Here is a 27,907-nt window from a genome sequence, read left to right on the forward strand (position 1 = left end):
AGTTGTACAAGTCAGCATGAGGTATCAAAACTACTGAAATTTTGTTACGTATCAGTATTTTGAGTAAAAAGAGGACATGCTGGCACCCTAAATTTATGCGACCAAATATTTGTTGTTATTATATTGCAATTTTGCTGTCCATTGTATCATACATTTAATCCTGAAATAAAAATATGGCTAATTTACTAGGCGGGTATATAGATTTATAAATTATAGTGCACATATGGTCAGTTTTGGACAATGCGGTCAAATAATTTAGTTGTACAAGCCAGCATGAGGTATCAAAACTACTGAAATTTTGTTACGTATCAATATTTTGAATATAATTTTATGCGAACAAAAATTTGTAGTCATGTGTTTAAATGACATAAACTATTGCTGATTGTGGCTGCATAGTTCAGGGATTATAACTTACAAGGACGTATACAGCTAACATCAAATATACTTCTTTTCAAAGATATACATAATAAAGTGCATATATGATTGAATTTGATAGGTATAGGAATATATATTCAGTGCCCGTTATCGTTGTAACCAAGATCGTTTTTATAATAGATAGATTGTCAGATCACAGATAAATTTGTGTTAAAAGCAACGTGTTATGCGTTCTTAATTTTCAAATATTTGTATTTAATCCGGTTTATAAATCGGAATTATTAATTTTACTTTATTTTCGATGTTTATACTACGAAACAAAGATATGAAAAATATTTTTAAAAAATCGATGTAGAGCGGTCCTGGTTACAAGTTAACTTAGTGTTGAGCAGAACATTGAAAAGTTAACTTGGGAACAGGTCTGGTTTTGATCGGATTTGTCAAAGCAAAAGTTAACTTATGTTAACTTTGTGGCAGGACTGGTTCCGAAGTTAACTTATGTTAACTTTATGACAAGACTGGTTCCGAAGTTAACTTATGTTAACTTATGACAGGACTGGTTCGAAGTTAACTTATATCAATAGCGGACCTGTTTCCAAGTTAATTTTGACAGACATCATACCGGACGTGGCCGCGTGTTTATACATCCCTAACAGTCACACAGACGCTCCATATTGGCAAGGATTCTACGGACGGTCGTAACAAAAGACCAACATTGAGCATCTGTCTGTCCTATTATCCAAATCGCAATGCGGCAAATGTTTTTTGTGGAGGGAAACCAGTGCCCGGAAAAAACCACCGACCTTCGATAGGAAACTGACAATGGTAGTCAATTAAGATTGAAGTCGAGTGCACCGGTACGAGCGGGGTTCGAACTCTCAACCTCAGTGTTGACTGGCTAGTGATTACAGTAGTAACTTCGTGGACCACTAGGCCACCGAGGCCCTTTGTGGGACCGTATATGTAGGTGACATCATGTAAGGCTAAATTTTTATCAAATGTACCCTTATTTTCCAGCGACATTACAAATGTCTAGTCCATCATTCCGGTCGACTCCTAGTACAGCATACTTACTGATAATCATGGTTATAATTAATAAGTTCTCATCCTGAACATTTATAAAATATTTGCCACTGAACGTAAAACAAACAATTATCAATAAATACTAGTTATCTCTTTCATATCTTCTTTGTTCTAGCCTCATACATGTATGAAGAGTATTTACATCATCATGTGATACACACAACTATCAAGAAATTAATAGTGATTGCCCTGTAATGTCAAAGCAAAGAACAATACTGATTCTTAAAAAAACAGTTGTGCCAACTTTTCATGAAGCAAATGCGTACATTTGGCCAAAATTTAAAAGACCAAAGAGAAAAAAACAATAGATCAAAGGAAAATGCCACCAAAAAAGCATGAACATGAGCGAGTATTAAGCGTGAGACTTGGCAGCCCTCTAAAACATCAATAAACGTAATCAATATTATAGATTCCTTACGTCGGCAAATAGGTTTTTGCTGTCTTCTCGATGTATTTTCATTTGCTTAAAAACTCAATTTCTAAAGTATTAGTCTTTGCTTCTCATCAATCGCTTATTTTTTTTCCCCTGAACTTATCTGATCTAGGTTGATATATCATACTGTATACAGAGAGTAGACCTGTTCCTGTGACGGTTTCAGCCAGAAGAAAAAATAAATATAGGTTGATACGCGAGGAATTCATTTACATATCCACATTTAACAAAATTTGCTCAAAAGCTCTACATGTATAGCCTGCTTTTCCCAACGTTTGGTTTATTCTGAAACAAAGAATAACATTATATTCTGAGTCTGTTTATTTCAATTTATTTGTATATTTTTATATTTTAGACTTTTTCTACAAAGACTGTCATAAGTTTAGCTAGCTATATAATCAGGTTTAATCCACCGTTTTTGTACGTAAAAAAATGTCCTTACCAATTCAGGAATATGTCAGTTGTTATCCATTTGTTTGGTGTGATTGAGCTTTTGATTTAGCCATTTGATTACGTACTTTCCGTTTGAATACTCCACGGAGTTCGGTATTTTTGTTATTTACATTTTACCAGAACATTTGAAATATGAAATTAATAGCGTTCTTCTTTTCGTCAAAACATCGAAGAGATCAAGTTTGTAGTATTTGTTATTGTTTTTGAGAAAAAAATATGATAACACTTTAAAGAGAAACTACAAATTAGCTAAAAAATGCAGTAAATTGAATGATAAACCAAAAAATAGAAGTTTAAGTTACTGTGCCCTGGTATTTTTTTTTATTCTTGTCTTTCGTTTTTGCTTATGTGCTTTGTCTGTATGCCTTTTTTTTGTTCACACATTTGTTTGTTTTTATTTTGATTATACAATGTGATTAAGATTATACACAATATGGACTGCTGGTTCCATATTTTTGAGATTTTTACCTATTATTTCTGTTTGTTTTGTTCACAAATCGTTGTCAATATAATGTCGTTTTATGCGACTGTTATACAACTGAGAGGTTTAGCTAGCTATAAAACCAGGTTTAATCCTAAATTTTCTACACAAGAAAATGCCTGAAACAATTTATGAATATGCCAGTTGATATCTAATTGTCTAAAGTGATTTAGGTTTTTTTTATTTTGCCATTTGATTACGGACTTTCCGTTTTGAATTTTCCTTGGAAGTTGGAGTACTGTATTTTTGTCATTCTACTTTTTTCTAGCGTCATATCAACTCAACATATATTATATAATATAGGACTTTGTCTTTTTATTTCCATAAAACACAATATTTTTTTATCTAGTTGATTTAAACGCAGTCTAGTAATATTTTAAAAACATATTCAGGACGATCACAATCTAACATTGAATAACAACAATGCAATTGTTTTTCCGATGCTTCGTCCGAATCTCAATTTCCCTTTGTTTATATCACCGTGGGAAACCTACAATGTAAAAAGCTTGGATTTATCTTAACAAAAATGAAAGACAACAAAAACGCATAAGAGCAAGCGGTTTTTAAAAGCATGCATTGTAAGATCAGAGCCATTTGAATACAGAATGAATGTTCTTAAGAACATGATTACTTCTGAATTGACTTTTGTTAAGTGATTTTTTCCCTGCTCCAAACGTCAGAATCAGCACCATATTCAATTCTTTTCAAATCATGTTTCCTCGTTTTGATTATTTTAAGAGTAAAAAATACCAACAAATATAAAAAAAAAAAGAAGATGTGGTATGATTGCCAATGAGACAACTGTCCACAAGAGACCAAAATGACACAGACATGAATGTCTGTTTTTCAATACACAATGAATGAATCACAAGCATCCATTTCATACAGATTTTAAAGATTAATAAAATTAAGTCTTCAATTTTGAGAAACTGTTTGGATTTTCATTTTTTAAAAGTATTATCAAACTAAGACTTATTAGAATTTTTCAGTATGCCTTTTTCTACATGTGTAAATTCGTAAAAGTATTTTTTCGAACAAAACCGAAGCAATACAAAATTTTAATTCAACATGCGTCGGTGTACAATGCCAGTTATTTGAAATATAATTGTATATAACACAATTAAAACATGTGTTACGTATCCAACACAAGGAGATGCAATTTTTGGAAACAATTGCCTTATAGTGGTTTACAATAAATAATGATAATGTCAGATATATGAGACGGTACTTGAGATGTATGTTTCAATTGCTATTGACGGATTGACAAAGTAGCATTTTAATATAGATAGCCTATAACCTACTAGAAGATACAATCATAGTAACCTGTACCAACTCATGTTACTTTATTTAATTTGCTGATAATTTTGTATAACATATTAAAAAAAATATACATAAAAACTATTTTTCAAATTTTGATACAATCAAAAATCTTTAAGTGTAATTATTGTCAGATTTATTTAATTTTTACTGCGTAAACAGCACAACCTGTTTCACCAATTCTTTTGAAACCTTTTTGAAATTGGAAGGACAATATATAATATTGACTTAGATTGACAGATACGTACCCGAATTCATCAATATTTCGGATCAATGTACTTGTTCACACGTGGGCTTATTAGGGGTACATAAGCAACGTCGAATCACATGACACTCAAACGGCCGGAGTCATGGCGGCACGACACGGAGTTTTCCTCCTGTTGCTTGTTATAGTCATACAGACAGTTGGTAAGATGAATTTTTAAAAGCGTTACGTGAAATATCAAGTGCCAGAGTTTCAGGCATTTGATTTGTTGTTAGAGTTAATTCCCTTTAAAAATAAATAATTTAAAAAAATTTGTGCACTTACACCTAATCTTATCTAATTTAGAAGAGGGTGTATGCGTTTGAACATCGGTAGAGAAATGTTGCATAAATCAATAACCATCCTACCTAAATGCTGAATTTAAATTATCATTTTCTTTACTCATGTTTCTCCTTAATTTGATTGATTTTTCATTGTTCTGAAATGGGGGTTGGTGTTCTCAGTCAAAGGTATTGATTTAAAGTCGAGCAGAATACATTTAGATACAAATTACATATATGCAGATTTTTTAAGACAGCTCGTCATAATTGCAATTCAATAGTTTTTTTTTCAAATAATATCATTTTTGTATTATATACAAGTTTGAAATTGTTTTTATGTTTATACAAAGTCAAATATAGTATTATGTATCGACGTAGAAAATACGAAATATATAAAATATACTAGTTTGAGATACATCTACAGAGTTTGGGTTTTGTTGACAATTCCTTTTTGTCTCGCTCCACTGATCAAGTTTTCAATTTATAGTACATTGTATGCGGCGTTTTGCAAGTGCGATAAATAAGTATACCTTTCTCTCGATTATTTGTACTGACCTTTCGATATGTATGGCCAGTATTTACTCATCTATGAAAAACTGTAAATGCAATTAGGAGCAAACATAAAATCGGCGAAAATTAAAAAGATGAAATCGGCGGAAATGAATGAATGAAAATTTTAGAAATTGGCGCTAATGTCCCACGGCCATTGTATTCCTCTGCAAAAGTACTGTTATCATTTAAATAATACATATTCAGATTTGTACCATCGGATTACGGATTTAACCAATCAAGATACTAGTAGTTCAGTTATCGATTTTTTAAAACTGATTCAGCGTTGTAGCTTCACAAATGAGGATTTTTCTATCCATAAAACAAGCCATTTGTATCGATGCTGGCCAATCAGTTTTTGCGAAGGGACAAAAAAAAAACAACTTATAACTCGCATGGTTTCTAAATTGAACAGAATGTTTACAAAATTGAGGCTTCATATCTATGTTGCGTTCAATATCGTAGCGGCTACGTATTTCTACGTAGATTTTTGTCTACTGAACGAGTATCATATATAGCAGCTAGGCTTACTACACAATCAAAAGTCAGAAATCGTCGTAAACCTATGTAGTCGCTACGATATTGAACGCAAACCCAGCACAGAAATGCTACTTGCACAACGAGTCATAAAATCGGTGATACCTCGTTCGCATGCAGTGGCATTGTGTTATATAAAACAAATGGAAAATCCTTTCATTTATAAGTGTGCTCTCTTTAATCTGATAATTGACGTGCTATATGGTGGTTATATTTAGACAAGCAATTAAAACACGATTTTGTTTCATTTAGAAAAGCGGTAACTTTGGTTCAAATATGACAAAATAAGCCAACATACAGCGTTTATGTATACTATTGTATTGTATAAGTCAATAATGCAACCCCATAGCATGTACCATGATTTGAACAAGAAACAAGCAACAGGAAGACCGTAGAGTTCATTGATATATTCAATGCGAATGTTTTATTTATGATTATAACGGTGTCGCATGGCCATCGAATGAGTTCGTTCTTCGTTGTTCCTGTCGGTACTTTATTGGATGTTGTGTCGTCAGGAATAGAACGAAATTTGAATTCCCCTAAGATTCATGACATGCGTATTGGTTTCCATGGAACTATTGTTACTTTTTTAGTTTTAAGTATATCAAATTTGAATAAATACGGTATGAGTCATTCGACAGCAAATGCACCAAACAAAATAATCGTAACATTTCCATTTTCTACATGTATGCCAATATTTCTATTTCCAGAGAGCAAAAGGAAAGTAATTTGCGAAAACTCCAAAACAACATTGTCATGTCCATCGAACCAAGTTATCAAGATTAAGCAGGCAACGTATGGTAGATCTAATAAAAGAACATGCAAACACCCAAACATAAAAACAACTCGATGTTCTACGAATAAACCGCTGGGCATCTCAAGGAAGAATTGTAATGGGCGAAAATCATGCACTGTTTCTGCAAATAACGGGCTGTATGGTGATCCTTGTCCCGGGACATACAAATACGTCACTGTTTCCTATTCCTGTAAAGGTATGTTTGTGATTATATATTGATGTCATGACTATGTTTTAAAATTGAAATCACAATGTAAATCACTCATGAACAGTGAAATAGCAACAGTAAGCCTTGAATCTGGCACTATAATATCAGTTATATTATTCCGTATATGCAATTATGTAAAAACGTTTAAAGTCTAGTGTAAATTTCTTACTTTTAACGGTATTCTTTTTTGGTGGATCTGAATTACTTTGTTTTAAAATTATCATTTCTTTTTATGTTGAAGTCTGCAATTTCAAGCAGCCATTGTTTTTTGTCAATTAAATAAAGTGTTATTTCATGCCATAAATATAACCTATCCTGACTTGCGCTGAAGTATGCACAATGTCAGTCATTTTCAAATCGTACTGGTTCCCGGAAACTTTGTAGTACAGAAAACAATACTTCTGATCTTAACAACAGGCAAAATATGCCTTCCTCTTCTTTTGTTTCATATATTGTTTGATATCTAAAAGACACTTTTAACAAGGATCATACGGTGATTTTTATGTCCTCAAGCCTTCTTCTTCAGACCAAATCCTGTCATGGCTAATATTGAACATATTGACAAACTGACAGCTTTACGTAGGAACTATTTTGTTTCAAATATATACTAGTAGTACTTTCTGGCATGTTCTTTCGAACCGGACCCGAATAAGTGGTTCTTTATCTCATTAAACCACTTATTCCATATCAATTGATAAAATTTTAGTAGGTTCTTCTATATAATTGGATTTTAAATAAATAAGCATATTCGTTTGCGGAAAAAGTATATTTACCGCGCTAACCGTGGTTTGCTTTCCGTGCATAATTTGATACAAAACGTTTGCTGTGCAATTGGTTTTGGTAAAAAAGTGCCATTACATACATTTCTCTCGGAATATGGAATAAAACAATTAATGTCGTCTTTTGTTTCGGTAAATATGTGGTTTAATTGACTTGGCCTCAGTGAATATCAGTTTTTCAAAAGTCAATAAAACTACATATTTACCTCATCAAAAGACAGTTATTGTATACAATTTACCGAAACAAAAGACAGTAATTGTTTTATTCCATATTGCAAGAAAAATGTATGTAATGGAAAATATTAACCAAAATCAATTGTACATCAAACGCTTTTTTTACCAAAATTATACACGTAAAAGCAGTATTAATTATACTATTAATATTCATCAATGTCTCAGCCATAAAAAATAGCCAATACATTACTCATTGTTAGAGCGATTGCCAATTTTGCAGGCATAAAGTCCAAGAAGCCCAGGAAGTCCAGGAAGCCTAGGAAGCCCAGGAAGCCCAAGTGCAGGACAAAATGTCATAAAAAAGCCAAGTGTATAAATGGAAAATGCGTATGCAAACCACGATACCAAGGCGATGGAGTTAGATCTTGTAAAAACAAGAAAAGTATGTATATCATTACTATATATTATAACTATTAAGATGTTATTGTTAATTCATTTTCTGTCTTTTTTTCTGTGGGTTGCAAAGCTTCAGTTTTCTATGTTGTGTTATATATAAGTTATTTGCCTTTTTGTAATTTTCGTTTTTTGCCTTAGCATTGTTAGTATAATTTCGACTTATGAATTACGATATCCCTTTTAGTCCAGTCAAACTAAGATTTAACCTCAAACTAATTGGAACAGAAAATGTTTTAGTTCTAATCTATAGCATTATGCCCTTTATATACACAGAAAAAATTCCCATAAAATCTAACTTGAGGAAAACTCAAAATCAGCATTTTGATATCTTAACTCTATTATTTATTATGACTGATTAAATTCGTCAGTCAAAACTAGTCGTCGATCCGATTTTGTACATCAGAGTTAGAATTAAACAATAGAAAAACAACGTTTCTCAGTATCAACAAAGAAACTACAACGAGTACAGTGCATATTCATTTATTAAATTGAAATGAATAAATGTCATAGACAATTTGCATGCGTCTGTGAAGCGGGAAACCGAGGCTACGAAGTATATTGTTGTAAAAAAAGTAAAAGGCAATAGTAGTATACCGCTTTTTTAAGGTAAAAATCAATTGAAAAGAAACAAATCCGGGTTACTAACTAAAAACGATGGTAACAAATTAACTATGAGAGGAAAACAACGGAACAACAGAAACACTGAAGTGCGACAAAAGCAAACGACAATATCCATAAAAACGGACTATTTGCTAACAACTGCTATATTCCTGACAATGTATAAGACATAAAGGAACACAATGGTGGATTGAACCTGGTGTTATGGCTAGCTAAACCTCGCACTTATATGGCAATGTTACAAAATATTGCAAACATGAGATAGGAATACAGTACAAAAAAACACAAGAACACTTAGCACAGAGAAACGCATACTAATTAAATGGTATAATACTCGGTAGTTCATTTTAACATGTAAACCGCAGAAAAACGACGGACAAAAGTCAAATACATGTCATTTCGTATCATCCAAGTTTTTGTTTGATATGTTTTTATTAAATTTTTTTTATAAGGACTGACTTATTCATCGTTAATAGTCATTGTAAACATACATGAGATATTCATCAATGCCAGAAATGAAACCACAACACTTATATCTCATGATTCGAACGCTTGTTCTTTTTGTAGACAAGACACCAAAATGTTTGAGAAAATGTCATAGACAAGCCAAGTGTATAAGAGGAAAATGCGTCTGTAAATCCGGATACAGAGGTGATGGAATTAGATCTTGCACAAACATCAAAGGTACGCACATGTATAGTATATATAAATCATTATACTTATTTTTTTTCTTATTAACCTTTTTATTTGGAATGACTATAATCAACAGCAAGAGCATTTGTCGAGTAGATCTTCAAAATTCATGGTCAATTAAAAATGAATAGTCACAAATAATATTAATGAAATTATAATTATTCCACTACCTCACAATTAAAACAATTGTCTTATTTGTAGTTAAGAAGACACCCAAATGCTTGCGAAGATGTCACAGACAAGCCAAGTGTATAAGAGGAAAATGTATTTGTAAATCAGGATACAAGGGCGATGGAATAAGATCTTGCACAAACATCAAAGGTTTGCAAATTTAGACTATATACTTTTTTTTATGGGCCACTTGAGGACCACTTCCGCGTGCGGAATTTTCTCGCTGCGTTGAAGAGCTAAGTGTATGAATAGAAAATGCTTGTGTGAAACAGGATATCAGTGAGACGAAGTAAGATCTTGTATAAAAGGCCACGATATGCACTTGTATATATTCATGTCTTGTATTCAACTTTACCTAAGTACTTACTTTGTAATAGACAAACTAACTACATTTTGAGCAGATGATCGTTGAAATGTATTGTAAAAATAAATTATGAATTTATAATTTCTAGAATATTTAGAAATAATTTATTTTGGATGTAACGCGTCTTTTGATTGGCTGACGCTATTTTGTTATCAGCCCATAAACATAATTTAGTCATGTGACCGTGACGTCATCAACGTTTTTTCATGGTTTTCTACGGTTTAAAATGGAATTTAGAATTAAATTATAAGAAATGACTGTAATATTTTTTCTGTCTATTCAAAATAACATAAAAAATGTGGTGCACACTGTTAAATAAACCGCTACGCGCGTTATTCAGTGTGCACCAAATTTTTTATGTTATTTCTTCATAGACAGAAAAAATATTACAGTCATCCTTAAATGAAATTACAATCGCTTAACCTTATATTTCGATAAATTGTCCATTTTACAGTCCAGACTCCCAAGTGCAGGAGAAAATGTCATAAGAAAGCCAGATGTATGAAGGGAAAATGTGTCTGTAAAGGCAATTACAAAGGCGATGGAGTTAGATCTTGTAAAAAAGTCAAAGGTAATATAATCATAATTAAGATTTCAATAACTTTTACCTACTAGAATTATAGTGACTGTATACGTAGCTGGTGGTCTTAGATGTGTATCTTCAGACACAATAGTCTACAACTCTTGTGTTTCGAGCAGTAGGTTTCGATGTGTATTTTACTCCAATCATATTTTAAATAGGGTTTTGAGTTTTCATGCCAAAAGGCTAGATATTCCCGCGTTATTTAGCGTCTTAACGTATTACTGACTTGTCGGTATAAATGACTAGTCTGCAGCAAAAGTAGTTGTCCAGCCGATCATTAAACTTCAGTGTCATAATAAAACAAAAACGTTTCTGAGTGCCAGCAAAGAAATTACAACAATTTAAGTACCTCGTAATTTGTAAAATTGTGTTATGTTGGGGAAGACATCAAAATCATAAAATATCAGAATTTATGAATAGGTAATAGGCGTCTGTTAAGCAGGATATTATAAATAGGTTATGCTTCTGTGAAACATGATATCAGTGGGACAAAGTAAGATCTTGTACAAAATGCCACGGTCTGTACGTACTTGTATTTTATATGTGTAACATGTTTTGTATTCAACCTTCCCTTAGTTAATCACTTTGTCATCGACAAATTAACTAGATTTTGAGCAGATCGTTGAAATGTATGGTAAACATGAATTAAGAATTAATCATTCTCAGAAATACAATAACAACCATTTAACCTTAAATTTCGATAAATTGTCATTTTTGCAGTCCAGACACCCAAGTGTAGGAGAAAATGTCATAAGAAAGCCAGATGTATACGGGGAAAATGTGTCTGTAAAGGCAAATATAAAGGCGACGGAGTTAGATCTTGTAAAAAAGTCAAAGGTAATTTAATTATAATTAAAATTGCAATAACTGTCAGATCTACCAAATAACATCATTCAATAATAGTTAATAAAGGTACCAGGTTATCATGTAATACGCTAGACGCGCGTTTCGTCTACATAAGACTTAGGGGCGGATCCAGAACCTCGATTCCTGGGGGCCACCATGAAACCAAAATTTATATATTTTTTTAGAGATGTATACATGTTTATATGCGAGTGTGGGTGGGTTTGTTTAGTTGTTTTTTTTTTTGGGTTTTTTTTGTGGGGGGGGGGGGGGGGTCACATCATCGTTTTCTATTTTTTTTATAACTATTTCACTTTATACTTTATTATTGATCTTTTTTATATTCGTCCTAAACATGCATCAAATATTTGCCACTGGACTTTAATTAAACAACCAACAATCAATCAATATTTTCATTATATTTCATCGCCTCTACCTTCTTTTATCTATACTTTTTGGCCTCCCTTCCAGGCTTACTTTTTTGCACAGAATTCTTATCTCTGTAAAACACCTTCATATCCTTATATATGGTGACCTTTTCATTTCCTTGTACATGTACGTACATATGGTACCGTAATTGAAACAAGAAAAATAAACAAATATAACTGTATGCTTGGGCTGTATAAGTCCCAGATTCTGTTTTAAAGTAGATCTTATGGAAATAAAATAGCATTTATAAATGATTATTTATTAGAAAATATCAATTCATTTTTCCTGGACCTGGTGAAAAGGGGGAGGGGTAAAACAAATTGTTAATTTTCCATGAAAATAAGAGGGGAAAGAAATATGACATGCCGTTTAAAAAAAAACCAAATCTTATATGGTATTAAAAAAATAGTTTAATTTGTTTGCTGAATGAATTCTCAAAACGAGTTTTGAAATTGAAGAAGAAGAAATTTTATTTGTGAGTACTGTATTTTGGAATGAAGAGATACCCAAATATAAATGCTTATGCCATCCTTATCGACTTCAAACATATATTTGTACCTATTTAAAAAAAAAAAAAAAAAAAACATCAGAAGTTTCACCTGGTAATCGTAATTATAAACCAATAAAAAATCGTGCTATTCGAATCAACATGTAAATGTATTTTACATAAAAGCTTTTGAAAACAGACATTACACACAGGTGTCAATATTTACACACCCACCGATAATTTGTCATAAATCACACATGTGGACGCTGGTATTAATTACATAACGGCCAGTTTAAGAAGTCAAATCAAGCTGAGATTAATTTCCGCTCTGGATAAGAAGATTCAATAGCTATAAAATTATGTTAGATTTTTTTTTGGTGACCTGAACTGGGCGGGGGGGGGGGGGGGGGGCAAATGCCCCCTGTGCCCCCCGGTAAATCCGCCACTGAGACTTATCAGTGACGCTTAGATCAAAATACTTATAAAGTCAAAAATGTACAAAGTTAAAGAGCATTGAGGACCCAAAATTCTAAAAAGTTGTGACAAATACGGCGAAGGTAATCTATGCCTGGGATATGAAAATCTTAAGTTTTTCGAAAAATTCAAAGCTTTGTAAACAGGATATATATATGCGTTCTGTCAATATAAAAAATGAAGATGTGGTATGATTGCTTAAGAGAACTGTCTACAAGAGACCAAAATGACACAGAAATTAACAACTATAAGTCACAGTACGGCCTTCAACAATGAGCAAACGCCATACCGCATAGTCAGCTATAGAAGGTCCCTAAATGATAAATCAATTATCAAGGTGACGGAGGTATATACCCTACAAAAGGCAAAGGGATGTACTTTTATATCATTCGAGTTCCTACTTAACATGTTGAAGACAATTGAGGATCCAAGATTTCAAAAAGGTGTGCCAAGCACGGCGTGCGTAATCTATGTTTGGGAAAAAAAATCCTGAGTTTTTCGAAAAATTCAAATTTTTGTAAACAGGAATTTTATATCCGTTCTGTTAAGTCAATTTACAAGGCGACGGAGTTATATCCTTTATAAAAAGACAAAGGGATGTACTTTTATATTATTCGAGTTTCAACTTAACATGTTATCTATATTAAAGTGATCATGGGGACTGACTTATTGATCGACAAAAGTCGATGTTGAGTCGACTGTTACAATTTACGATAAACATAGATAGATGCTAACTATATCAGAAACGTAGTTACAATCATACTTTATACCGTTTTGCAGTTCAGACTTCCATCTGCAGGAGAAAATGTCATAAGAAAGCCAGATGTATAAAGGGAAAATGCGTCTGTAAGGGCAAATACAAAGGCGACGGAGTTAGATCCTGTAAAAAGGTCAAAGGTAATTTAATCGTTATTAAGATTTCAATAACTGCTAGATATCGCCAGTAACATCATTCAATAATAGTTATCAAAGGTACCATGATTTTGATTTAAGACGCCAGATACGCGTTTCGTCTTTATAAGACTCATCAGTGACGCACAGATCATAAATGTTATCAAGCCCAACAAGTACAAAGTTGAAGAGCATTGAGGACCCAAAATTCGGAAAGGTTGTGCAAAATACGGCTACGGTAATCTATGCCTGGGGTAAGAAAATCCTTAGTTTTTCGAAAAATTCAAAGTTTTTAAACGGAAAATTTATATGCATTATGTTAAGTCAATTATCATGGCGACGAAGTTATATTCTTTACAGAAGACAAAGGGATGTACTTTCATATTATTCGAGTTCATACTTATGATGTTATCTATATTCCAGTGACTGACTAATTGATCGACAAAAGTCGATGTTGAGTGTACTGTTACAATTTACGATAAACATAGATAAACTATTAACTATATCAGAAAAGTAGTTACAATCATACTTTATACCGTTTTGCAGTTCAAACTTCCAAGTGCAAGAGAAAATGTCATAAGAAAGCCAGATGTATAAAGGGAAAATGCGTCTGTAAAGGCAAATACCAAGGTGACGGAGTTAGATCTTGTAAAAAGGTCAAAGGTAATATAATCATAATTAAGATTTCAATAACTGTTAGACCTACCCAATAACATCATTCATTAATAGTTATCAAAGGTACCAGGATTATAATTTAATACGCAAGACGCGCGCTTCATCTACATAAGACTCATAAGTACCTCTCAGATCAAAACAGTTATAAAGCTTAACAAGTACAAAGTTGAAGAGCATTGTGGAACCAAAAGTTCAAAAAAGTTTTGCCAAATACGGCTAAGGTAATCTATGCCTGGGATTAGAAAATCCTTATTATTTCGAAAAAATCATAGTTTTGTAAACAGGAAATTTATAAGCGTTCTGTTAAGTCAATCATCAAGGCGACAGAGTGATATCTTTTACAAAAACAAAGGGATGTACTTTTATATTATTCGAGTTCCTACTTTACATGTTATCTATATTCCAGTGATCATTGGGACTGACTTATTGATCGACAAAAGTCGATGTTGAGAAGACTGTTACAATTTACGATAAAAATATATAAGATACTAATTACTACATCAGCAAGGTAGTAACAACCATACATTATACCGTTTTGCAGCTCAGACGTCCAAGTGCAGGAGTAAATGTCACAAGAAAGCCAGATGTTTAAAGGGAAAATGTGTCTGTAAAGGCAAATACCAAGGTGACGGAGTTAGATCTTGTAAAAAAGTCAAACGTATGTAGTTTTATTCTGTACACAGTTTATACTTAAATTTCAATTTAAATTTAAAAAAAAATACAACGTAAAAAAATACAACCAACATCACTAACACAATATATGACACATCGCAAGCCTTATATGTTTTTTCTTTTAACTGTTACTGTTATTCAATTTAGTTCAACTTTAGAAATGCCCTAAAACTCCGGCAACCATTATTTGTATCACATAAGCACGGAATCGAACACAAAAGCTCAAACCATGCACAAACATATTCAAATAAGAATATGCGGGATAAATATTAACGAGACAAAGATTCACAAGGGACCAATTGAGATGGATGTAGGCAGCTATATGTCTCGTGCTATATGATTAGAAATAATTATAAATAGTCTCCGAAATGATATGTCTTATAAATATACGAAGAACGTTATTTATTTGATTTGCTCATACTTTTTGATTTTTAAATACAAAGGGGGCGATAAAATTGCCCTTATTGTACCTTCTCCCTTGGAATTTAAGTGGTACGTGGACGATAAAGAAAACTTTTTAAAAATTGATCAACAATTGTTGAAGCGTTCATGTATGTTATAACATCTTGAAATAATTACACATAATCGAAATAGGTAATTAGTATAGAATATCTTGAAAATATTCAATATATAGTTTTTCCCTCTAATTTTTTAAAGGATCAATATATATTGGTTGCTATCAAGATGACAGCAAAAGAATATTATCCAAAAAAGTATTAAAAGACAAAAGAATGACAGTTCAAAAATGCCAACAGTTTTGTGGTAAAAAAGGATTCAAGTACGCAGGTGTTGAGGTAAGCCAATGAAAGTTAGAGGCTTATGTTTATGAATATTTAAAAAACGGTAAATTCCTACGTAGTTGTTCAATTGTACTTCATGCCACCTTCAATAAAAACATGATCCTATTTGCTTTACTGTACAATTATAAGGATTCTAGACTCGTAAATTATGTTCCATGTTTTATTTAATTTAGGACATATGTTGTATTACAACAAATGTCTAGATTTTCTCCACCGTTTTCATCATAAGGAAATACCCGTAAAGAGTAAGAAAAATTAGTTGTTTACCAGTTTTGATGTTTTGATGTGTTCGATCCTTTGATTTTTGCCATTTAATAAGTAAATGTCCGTTTGGAATTTTCCTTATTAGGTAACACATTTTTGCACTAAGTTGTATAGGATTGGTCTATGTTACTGACAATGAGACACTTATAATACAACTAATATTCTTTTTATAGTATGGAGTCGAGTGCTTTTGTGGAAATGTTTTACGAAAAGACAGAAAACGAAAGGAAAGTGATTGCAAAACGCCATGCGCAGGAAATAAACGACAGATATGTGGAGGTACATGGAGGATCTCTATTTATACAGGTAACATGTTGTTTGTATAGATTTCTCCTTTTTCTACACCACATATTACTATATAATGAGTTGATGATATTTTTTTTATAGCCACGCTAGATACGCTTTTGAAATATTCTAAGTTCATTTCAATTTTAAGCTAATCGAAGGATAACTATCTACAACTTCATAAGTACTTTTGAAAACAGGTTCGACATTTTGAAACTAAATTACCAGTAAACACGGCACTATTATAACACATATACGATAAATACATCTTAACATTTTATAAACAAGTACATAGTTGAGGAGCATTGACCACCCAAACTCCGATAAGTTTTGCCAAGTACGTCTAAGGTAATCTATGGCTGGGGGAAGAAAATCCTTTGTTTATCAAAAAATTCAAAGTTTTGTAAACAGGATATTTATATACGTTCTGTAAAGTCAATTATCAAGGCGACGGAGTTATATCCTTTACAAAAAACAAAGGAACGTGCTTTTATATTATTCGAGTTCCTGCTTAACATGTCATCTATATTCCAGTGATCATGTGGACGGACTTATTGATCGACAAAAGTCATTGTTGAGTAGACTGTTACAATTTACGATAAACATAAATAAGATACTAATTTTATCAGAAAAGAAGTAACAATCATACTTTATACCGTTTTGCAGTTCAGACTTCCAAGTGCAGGAGTAAATGTCATAAGAAAGCCAGATGTATAAATGGAAAATGCGTCTGTAAAAGCAAATACAAAGGCGACGGAGTTAGATCTTGTAAAAAGGTCAAAGGTAATTTAATCATAATTAAGATTTCAATAACTGTTAGATCTACCCAATAACATCATTAATTTATAGTTATCAACGATACCATGATAATAGTTTATAACGCTAGACGCGCGTTTCGTCTACTCAAGACGCACAAGTGCCACTCAGATCATAAAGTTATAAAGTCAAACAAGTACAAAGTTGAAGAGCATTGTGGAATCACAAATTCCGAAAAGTTTTGCCAAATACGGCTAAAGTAATCTTTGCTTTGGATTAGAAAATCCTTATTATTTCGAAAAAATCATAGTTTTGTAAACAGGAAATTTATAAGCGTTCTGGTAAGTCAATCATCAAGGCGACAGAGTGATATCCTTTACAAAAACAAAAGGATGTACTTCTATATTATTTGAGTTCCTACTTAACATGTTATCTATATTCCAGTAATCATTGGGACTGACTTATCATTTTCATTGATCGACAAAAGTCGATTTTTAGTAGACTGTTTCAATTTACGATAAATATATATAAGATACTAACTATATCAGCAGAGTAGTTACAATCATTCTGTATACCGTTTTGCAGTTCAGACTTCCAAGTGCAGGAGTAAATGTCATAAGAAAGCCAGATGTATAAAGGGAAAATGCGTCTGTAAAGGCAAATACCAAGGTGACGGAGTTCGATCTTGTAAAAAAACCAAACGTATGTAGTTTTATTTTGTACACAGTTTACACTTAAATGTCAATGTCAATGTAAAAAAAAACCAACGTAATAAAAACACAACCATCATCACTAACAAAAAATGTGACAAATCACAAGCCTTTTATGTTTTTTCTTTTAACTGTTATTGTTATTCAATTAACTTCAACTATAGAAATACCCCCCCCCCCCCCCCCCAAAAAAAAAAAAAACTCCGGCAAACGTTATCTGTACCACATAGCACGGAATCGAACAAAAAACCTCCAACCATGCTTAACATCTACAAACATATTCAAATAAGAATATGCGGTATAAATATAAACGAGACAAATATTCACAAGAGATCAATTGAGATGGATGTATGCAGCTATATGTATCGTGCTATACAATTAAAAGTAATTATATATAGTCTCCGAAATGATATATCTTATAAATTTACGAAGAACTTCTAACTTATTTATTTGATTTGCTCATACTTTTTTGATTTATAAATACAAAGATGGCGACAAAATTTTACCTTCTCCCTAGAAATTTAAGTTGGTACGTGGACGATCAAGAAAACTTTTTAAAAATTGATCAACAATTGTTGAATAACATAAACGGTACCAATTTTCCTGCACCAGATTCGCATTTCGACAATACACGTCTCTTCAGTGATGCTCGTGGCCAAAATATTTAAAATCAAAAGCTTATATAAAAGATGAAGAGCTATAATCCAAAAGGTCAAAAAAGTATAGCCAAATCCGTGAAAGGAATCAGAGCTTTGCATGAGGGAGATACACCGTTCATGTATGTAATAACATCTTTAAATGATTACACATAAACAGTATTTTAGTATTTAATATCTTGACAACATTCGATCTATAGTTTCCCCCCAATTTTTTAAAGGATCACTATATATTGGTTGCTATCAAGATGACAGCAAAAGAATATTATCCAAAAAAGTATTAAAAGACAAAAGAATGACAGTTCAAAAATGCCAACAGTTTTGTGGTAAAAAAGGATTCAAGTACGCAGGTGTTGAGGTAAGGCAATGAAAGTTAGAGGCTTATGTTTATGAATATTTGAAATACGGTAGATTCTTACGTACATGTTGTTGTTAAAATGTACTTCAGATCACCTTCCATAAAAACATGGTCTTTTTTGCTTACTGTACATGTATAAGGATTTTATACTCGTAAAATGTTTTCCATTTTATATTTAAAATAATACATATGATGTTATCGAAAAAAAAATCTCCACCGTTTATTATGTTACAAATTTTTGCACTACGTTATATATCATTGGTCTATGTTACTGACAAGGAGATACTTATAATACAACTAATATTCTTTTTATAGTATGGATTCGAGTGCTTTTGTGGAAATGTTTTACGAAAAGACAGAAAACAAAAGGAAAGTGATTGCAAAACGCCATGCGCAGGAAATAAACGACAGATATGTGGAGGTACATGGAGGATCTCTATTTATACAGGTAACTAGTTGTTTGTATATATTTCCCCTTTTTATACACCACATATAACTATATAATAATCTTTATTTAACTGCCACGTTATATAGATACGCTTTTGAAATATTTTTACTTCATTTTATTTTTAAACTAATCGAAGGTTAAAGTTATTTATTTTACTACTGGTATGTGCTAAATTGCGATTTTGTTTGAAACGCCTATCAGCATTTTTGGTGTTTGTTCATTTTTCCAGCCCAATGATATGAAAGTCTTTTGGTGGTCTTTGGCTGTTGTCAACTCTTTAGTCGGGTTATTGTGTCTTTGACATATTCGCCATTTCCATTCTCAATTTTAATCTTCATAAGCTTAAAATATCTGCATCTAATGATAATTCCAACTAATATAGTTGCTCATAATTTGAACAATTATATATTATAGTAGCCAAAACATCTAAGTGCATGCAGAAATGTCATAAGAAAGCGAAGTGTAGAAAAGGAAAATGCGTTTGTAAAGCGAAATACAAAGGCGACGGAGTTAAATCCTGTAAAAAAGTGAAATGTAAGTATTTTTATTTCTAAACATAGCAAATTGAAACTAATAAATAAATCTTGTTTTTTGAGTTGTAGTCAATGCACATTTCGAAACAAAACTAATAAAACATTATCATATCGTTACCTGTGCTTATCATCATTGATCTCATTAATATCCAATTAAAAAGACACGATAAAAGATCTATTTGCTGTAAGTATGTGGTATCATTTGATCGAATCAACCAATCAGTTGGATAAGACATATAACTCTTTATTGTTGAAATGGATAAAAGGTCAAACACCATTAGGACTATGGTGTAAAACTAATAGTAAATAGATAATTTTATTTCATTATAATCATTTTAATGGTCAAATATTTTATTTTCATTATTATCATCCAAATATTTTATTTTCATTATAAACATCCAAATATTTTATTTTAATTATAATCATCCAAATATTTTATTTTCATTATAATCATCCAAATGCAAGGGAATTTTGTATAGCATTTCTATTGTTCAAATAGTGACCATAAGTACCATAGGTACCAGGCTTTTAAGTTACTACGCCAGACACGGGTTTTGTAAGACTCATCAGTGACGCTCAGATAAAAAGAGTTAGAAAGTATAGAGTTAAACAGCATTGAGGAGCCTAAATTCCCAAAAGTTGTGTCAAATACGGCTAAGGTATTCTATGCCTGGGATAAGAAAATCATAAAAATACGCAATGTGTCTGTATGGGAATTTCATCAATGCAAGGGAATTTTGTAAAGCATTGTTATTGTTTAAATAGTTATCAGAGGTACCAGGCATTTAACTTAATACGCCGGACACACGTTTTGTAATACTCATCTGTGACGCTCAGATAAAAATAGTTAGAAAGTATAGAGTTGAAAAACATTGAGGACCCTAAATTCCAAAATGTTGCGCCAAATACAGCTACGATATTCTATGCCTGGGATAAGAAAATTGTAAAAATACGCAATATATCTGTATGGAAATTTCATCAGTTATAAACTTAACCAGTATTTTGCCAATGTATTATAAAGAATCAGTATTTCAAGAAACGGGAAATTTTTTTCAGCTTCAAGAAAATGGAAATGCTATCATTATACACTGGCAAACAAATTGGCAATTAAACTATTTGGACAAAAATCGATATGTGAAAAACATGGACGGAAGTTCACGAAAGGCAGAAATAAAAGATACCCAGGCTGTGGGACTTGCTGGTGCTGTCAGAAAGCAAAAGGTAAAACATTTTCCCGAAAAAAGATTAAATTTTTTAAATCACTTTGGATATTTTATCATTTCGGCCAAAAGAAACTTATTTATTCAATTGGTATTTCCTTTGGTATGTCTTTTTTGTTCTTGTTAGGTGATCTGTAATATTACCTGAAAGTTTTATAAGCATCCTACTGAGCACCACTGTCTGTGTTTAGTCTCTTATTTAAACGGTATAATATGATTTTTTTTTCTTTTGAAGTTGTATATATAAGCCAACATTAAGAGCTATTATAAGTTTTGGTCAAACTCCTGCCGATATAATCTTTTGTACTTATTATTGAAGATTGAAGAATAGAGGCTGAAAATACTAAAGGGACTCTCCAAACCCTCATTTCGAGATGAAACTGACAACACAATGGCAGAAATAAAAAAAAAAACGCAAAACAGACAAATATATCGACCAGTTTTGAAAGAAAGGATTTTTTTCCATTCAGGTGGATGTTAAATCGAATCAAAAAAGGTCGTAGGTGTGTCATCTTCAACATGTGCAAGCACCGATGTTTTAACAAGGAGATATTTTATTAAAGGTTAAAATAGGCCATATTCTCGATTCAGACTTGATTAACTGACAGTGCTTTCGCTTATAATGAAAGACGACAAATAGACAAACCTGTTACAAACACACAGTAGAAAAACTGCACTAAATTATGAACACCGCGAACTATTTAAAAGCACTAAGTGTTCTCTGGTGTTTCTTAAATGTTAGCTGATCCTGCTGGACCAGAGAGTCCCGTCGTGTTACTCAAATAAAATACGTTGAAATGTTATATTGAAAGGAATGAGGTAATTGAGTCTTATCTTAGGTTTTCCAAGGCTTTTAGACTCGATACATGCACATGTATTTTTGTATTTTTGGAGCCTACAGTGTATCCCTGTTCTACTTGAGGCCATTGAAAAATAATCGATATAAAACATAATTGTGACCTTTATCACATATGTTATGATTTGAGGATCACGGCCACATTTATGGAAAAATGGTTCTGTTAGCAACTAGTTACAGCTAGTTTCAAATTCTAAATCAAGTCAGTTCTATGAAAGTTGATTCTACTATTTTAATGTACGACGTTTTGATTTTGCCATTGTTCAAGGACTTTCCGTTTTGAAATTTACTTGGCAGTTTTTGTTTGTTTGTATATTTTATGTAGGCAAGACACCAAAGTGCAGGAATAAATGTCATAAAAAGGCAAAGTGTATAAAAGGAAAATGTGTCTGTAAATCAAAATACCAAGGTGACGGAGTTAGATCTTGTAAAAAAGCCAAGAGTAAGTGTTTCTATTTTGTACAAATTTATGCTTTTAATGCCAATATAGAAAAACTATCAGCCTCATTACACACATACATATATATGACAAATCAGCATCATTGAATGTTTATGCATGCTGTATTTGAATGTACTTCTACTATAGAGATGTTGAGAAAATATTGTAAATGTTATATGCATAATTTTATCATTAATCGAACATTAAACACACAGAAGATAATTGATTATCGTAAAAGTATAAATAAAAAGATCCGGTATGATCATCAATGAGACATTTTTTTAAAATAGACCTAATGAAGAAAAGTAAGTATCTGTATGTTATCTCATATACATTTCTAGTTTTACCATTGGTTAAAAGCGACCGAATGGCGACATTGTACATTAAATGTGCGGTTAGTAGGCGTGTTTGTTTTTTTATATATATTCATACTTTTCATCTTCAAGTTCTAGGAGTCAAACATTGCCTTTAGAATATACCTAATCCTTTTAAATTTGACTTTGTATGCTGACGGTTAACAAAAGTGGTAAAACGTTGATGTTTAGAGATAACACGAACTTTAGTCCACTTTATCTTGAAAATATTTAATCTGCAGGGTTTTTATTCCATTTTGTTACAGAATCAGCATATATTGGTTGTTATCAGGATCACAGCAAAAGAATATTACCCAAAGATGTACTGAAAGACAAACGTATGACAGTTCAAAAATGCCGACAGTTTTGTGGCAAAAAAGGATTCAAGTACGCAGGTGTTGAGGTAAGTCAATGAAAGTTAGAAGCTTGTGTTCATGAATATGTGAAATACGGTACTTAGTTGTTAAATTGTATTTAATATATATATCATCTAACACAGAAACAAGGTCTTTTTCGTTTTCGTCATAATGTTTTTGACTCGTAAACGTCTTTTTAAAAAAATAATAATTTTAAATTAAGACAACCTTTGGTTTTCATTAATATGGTTAATCTTTGAAAATTATGTCCCAGTGTAGTGTAGAAATTATGACGTCTTGAAAGCTATTTTATTATTTCGCTTTGACGCTTTACTGCGACTTCATAACACCGAGGCCATTTTTTGTTGGGATTATCAGAGGGAATTTCTTTCTCAACTTTGAGACGCAATTTAACTATAAAAATTTCAATGACGACTAGGAATGTTTAGATATTTACAAATTCTTACCTTTTCTTTGTTTATTGGCGCAAAATATTTTCAATAATTTCTCAAAGTAATGATAAAATACGTTACATTTCAATCCAAGTCGAACGAATATCTTCTGCTATTTTTTAACGTTTGGTTGATATCATTTTAGAAGAGGATAAAATATGCGTTTGCACCCAACTTGATAAATTTGACAGTCCCGACTTTCCGTAACATTTGATTTATATTATCCGGAAATTCGGGTACGTTTTATTTTACCGAGTTTCGTACAAATATTTCTTTTATTAATTAAGTGACGTCTTGGGGAGATATCAACTTAATGTTTTCAGGAAGAAGTAAAACATCTTTCGAAGTCTAACAGCAAAAAATGCTTGACGTTATGACGTCGAAGTAAGGCGCCAAAGCAAAATTAATATAATAGCCTTTCAAGACGTCAAAATTATTCGGACTAGTCCCAGGGGTATAACCAATCTTAAGCCAGATGAGCTTTTTTATAAATAAAATCCACATCACACCGCTTTCCGAGTCGCAATGCACATGCCTTCAAATTTGAATATTCGTATTTAATCATAAGATGGAAAAGTGCATATTTACTTTATTTCCCTTTTCGTAGACAAATAGTTAATTCTTCAGTTTTCTATGTTGTGTCATGTGTTCTATTGTTTATCTGTTTGTCTTATTTCATTTTCAACCAGGCTTTGTCAGTTTATTTTCGATTTATGAGTATGACTGTACATCTGGTATCTTTCGTCCCTCTTTTAAGCCAATATAATGGAATTCTATTCGATTGTCATACAAGTGAGAGGTAAGGGTATCTATAATACCAGGTTAAACTAGTATTTTTGGCATAATAATGCCTTTACCAAGTCAATAATATAACTGTTGTTTTCCATTCGTTTGATGCGTATGAGCTTTTGATTTTACCATTTGATTAAAAGATTTGCGTTTTTAATTTTCTTTGCAGTTTGGTATATATTTTACTTATTTTACGATTTTTTTTCGCACTGCCTTTTATCTAATTGGCATATGGAATTCAAAAGGTGTTTCTTACGATACAACTAATTTTACTTTTACAGTATGGGATCGAATGCTTTTGTGGTGATGCTTTACGAAAGAACAAGAAAAGAAAAGAAAGTGATTGCAAAACGCCATGCTCAGGAAATAAACAGCAGATATGTGGTGGTACCTGGAGGATCTCTATTTATACAGGTACCGGTTCATGTGTATATATTTCCCCTACCTCTATACAACCTATTTCTAAGCAAGCTACTATTTTTATAATTGCCAAGTTGAGATAAGCAAATGCGATGTTCCCAGTTCATTTAATATCTCTGCTAATCACCAGATAACAACTAAATACATCAGTCGTTTGAAAAAAAAGGTTTAGAAATTTGTAAATTAGATGGCCAGTAATAACGGCTCTATGATAAAAAGAATATTACAATTAATTCGAATGATCCTTTAAGAAAACATTTCATTTCAGAAATAATTCATTCATCTCATGCTCTATGCTCATTTTAACATGGATAGGCATTATATTCGTCGATATTTTACACTGAGCATAAGCGAGTTGTAGAATATTGTCATATGTAAGTCCTACCCATGTTCACATGAGCATAGATAATAACATGAAGGAATTATTTCGATTCTATGTATGTGCGCATGTGTCAAACATATGTACATGTTGTGTGTTGATAACAACTCGGCTTTGTTTAGAAAGCGTAATAAAGACGTCATATTAGAATTACGATATTTTTCCATTTACGCATTAGAGCAGAAATGTAGCTTACCCAAGTATATGTAAATGTTGTTATAAATTATAAACCATTCTGATCATATTTACCAATAACACTTCTTTCTTTAATATTGTATAGATGAGTTCCACTTAAATACAAAGTATTATTGATTTTCTTATTTTTTCAACATATGGGTTTAGTAGTTTTATAATAGAGATAAATAAGGACTAGACGAAAAGGATTTTAGTCATAGATTGTTCAATTTATGTCATTACATGTATGTGTTACATTGAGATCTTGTTTGAAGCAACCAATCAGCATTGTTCGTATTTTGTACGTTTTAATAGCAAGATCAATAAATAGGTTTATTCCGTAAGGCCTATAGGTACCTGTTTCCAATGCATGATAATATCAGTAAATACATTGTTGATTATTTAAATAATTATATATCATTGCAGCTCAGACATCCAAGTGCAGGAACAAATGCCATAAGAAAGCGAAGTGTAGAAAAGGAAAATGCGTTTGTAAAGCTAAATACCAAGGCGATGGAGTTAAATCTTGTAAAAAAGTCAAACGTGAGTATTAATTTTATTATTTTGTACACAAGGCAAATTACAACTAATAAATAAATCATGTTTCCAACACTTGAGTATTACTCAATACACATTTAAGTCATTAAGTGTAAAGGGGTTATAAAAAGTTTGAGAAAACAAGGATCTTGTGCACTCTCAAACTATAATTATCTACAGTATGAAGAACCGTAGATCGTCGTTTATTACTGTATTGAAATACATACAATTTGATATTTCTATTTATGACAACGTACATAAAATCTATGTCAGTACCAATAAAACAATCTTCAGAGATCGTCTTCAGGCAAAGTTGACCTTAGATGGTTGGCCTTTTTGTTGTGTCCTTTTTTTAGTTATAAAGATCTCTGTTTAGGTCTCATACATCGTTTGCTTTCATATATTCGGCTTTGAACGTTCCTAAAAAGGTAAATCGAGAAAAGCTCTTCGGACCCATGCCATTTTAAACGTGTTTTCATTTTTAATTACAGTATTTTTAATTAAACATGCTATGTCTCGGTTAAAAAAAGTTTCAGTATATATGAATGCTGAAGGAATTGCAAAAAAGTTTTATAAAATATCTATGGAAAATTGTGTAACACATTTCAATAGACTAGTACATTATCATTGTCAACCTTTTTCAAAAATAGTCAGATGTTGCCTTTTATAATGCAATCATTCACTGTTCATTGATATTTATTTATTCATTTCATGGTCAACAGAGTCTCTTTGTAATCACCTTTAATGACCTTTTGAAGACAATTTTGAGATAAGGGACAAGCTATTGTATTGTAGGAAAACATTATACTGCATGATACAGATTCTTAAGATAATGGATATTGTTGTTTAACATTTAAAACATACAATATATAAAGATTGTGATTTTGAATCAATTTTAAGTGTACGGCGTTATCTGTTTGTTTTCTGATATGATGACCTTTGATTTGTAACTATAAACGTAGAAATTATATTACTCAATTTTATTTTGATATTATTTATCGATCAAATCTAATAAATCTGAATGGCCGTATTGTTATGCAATAACTTTGTTTCAAGCAAAAAATGTATGTGCAAATTCTAATAGCATGCTAATTTGGGGTTCAAGAGTGGATGGGAGTTAAACATGTGTTGCTTAGCGTTAACATTTATTTCTAGCTATTTTTTTATAGAACTAACTTTGTCTTGCAATGTTGTACGTTAATATTTCTAGGTTGTCGATCGGCCAAAAAAATTCGAACGCCAAACAAGTATAAATACAAACTACTCTCAGATTATGGCATCAGGGTAGATAATCCTGACAGATATACTATCAAGTTCAAAGTGAGGGCTAAAAATGATGCACATTTGGCCTTGATGTCTTCCAATAATGAGAAGGATCCATTGTATGAGTTAGTACTAGGTGGTTGGAGAAACTCAAAGTCAGTAGTCCGTGACAAGAAGCAAGGCAGAAGCTTATCGGAACATAAAGGAAAAGTGCTTCGTTCAAATAAATTTCAAACATTTAAGGTTATATGGAATAAAGGGAAAATCAGAGTAGAAAACAGACGTGGAAAGAAAATCATGCAGTGGACAGATACTTCTAATCCATTAAAAATAAGAAATATTGGAATATCTACAGGCTGGGGAGCAACTGGAATATGGTCATTTCCATGTAAAGGTAAATATCTGATTTCTGTTTAATATTTGTCATAAAAATATTTTCTCTCAAGGAAATATGATCACGTTTGTTCCTGGCTAGTTTTTTCATAAATTGTCTGCTTAGAAACACATTTGTCAAATTCAGGTAATATGATATAAAAGAGTCTGAATTTTCTTGATAAAGGGTAACTGTTGACAAGTATGGTCTTTAGTTTTCTTTGTGGTGTTTTAAAGACTTGAATGTCGTTTGTTTGTAGGGAGCATGTTTTTTTTTCGATTTTTCGTTTTGTAAAATAATGGAAGAATTGTTTTATGGCTGTAACATATTTCAGCATCTCTTTTAAATTCATTTTAGGAATGCAAAATATTTTCAATTCTGCCGGAGTTTTGCAACAAGAAAGTCATCTCATTAGGACGT

General features: G+C 31.9%; 1 protein-coding gene across 1 annotated transcript in view; it reads left to right on the forward strand.

Moving 5' to 3' along the window:
• Positions 1-4,492: 4,492 nt before the first annotated feature.
• Positions 4,493-27,907, forward strand: part of LOC143069040 (uncharacterized) — a 71,105-nt gene continuing 47,690 nt past the window's right edge. The window contains exons 1-23 of the mRNA XM_076243474.1: positions 4,493-4,550; positions 6,464-6,745; positions 7,991-8,152; positions 9,352-9,468; positions 9,679-9,798; positions 10,467-10,583; positions 11,316-11,432; positions 13,609-13,725; positions 14,266-14,382; positions 14,936-15,052; positions 15,724-15,860; positions 16,304-16,436; positions 17,082-17,198; positions 17,757-17,873; positions 18,759-18,895; positions 19,211-19,343; positions 19,758-19,877; positions 20,933-21,097; positions 22,278-22,394; positions 23,011-23,147; positions 24,623-24,755; positions 25,741-25,857; positions 27,062-27,508. Coding sequence (XP_076099589.1) covers positions 4,493-4,550; positions 6,464-6,745; positions 7,991-8,152; positions 9,352-9,468; positions 9,679-9,798; positions 10,467-10,583; positions 11,316-11,432; positions 13,609-13,725; positions 14,266-14,382; positions 14,936-15,052; positions 15,724-15,860; positions 16,304-16,436; positions 17,082-17,198; positions 17,757-17,873; positions 18,759-18,895; positions 19,211-19,343; positions 19,758-19,877; positions 20,933-21,097; positions 22,278-22,394; positions 23,011-23,147; positions 24,623-24,755; positions 25,741-25,857; positions 27,062-27,508 — 3,334 coding nt within the window. The remainder of the gene's footprint in view (positions 4,551-6,463; positions 6,746-7,990; positions 8,153-9,351; positions 9,469-9,678; positions 9,799-10,466; positions 10,584-11,315; positions 11,433-13,608; positions 13,726-14,265; positions 14,383-14,935; positions 15,053-15,723; positions 15,861-16,303; positions 16,437-17,081; positions 17,199-17,756; positions 17,874-18,758; positions 18,896-19,210; positions 19,344-19,757; positions 19,878-20,932; positions 21,098-22,277; positions 22,395-23,010; positions 23,148-24,622; positions 24,756-25,740; positions 25,858-27,061; positions 27,509-27,907) is intronic.

Source organism: Mytilus galloprovincialis, chromosome 3 (genome assembly GCF_965363235.1).
Source record: "Mytilus galloprovincialis chromosome 3, xbMytGall1.hap1.1, whole genome shotgun sequence".
NCBI classification, from domain to species: domain Eukaryota; kingdom Metazoa; phylum Mollusca; class Bivalvia; order Mytilida; family Mytilidae; genus Mytilus; species Mytilus galloprovincialis.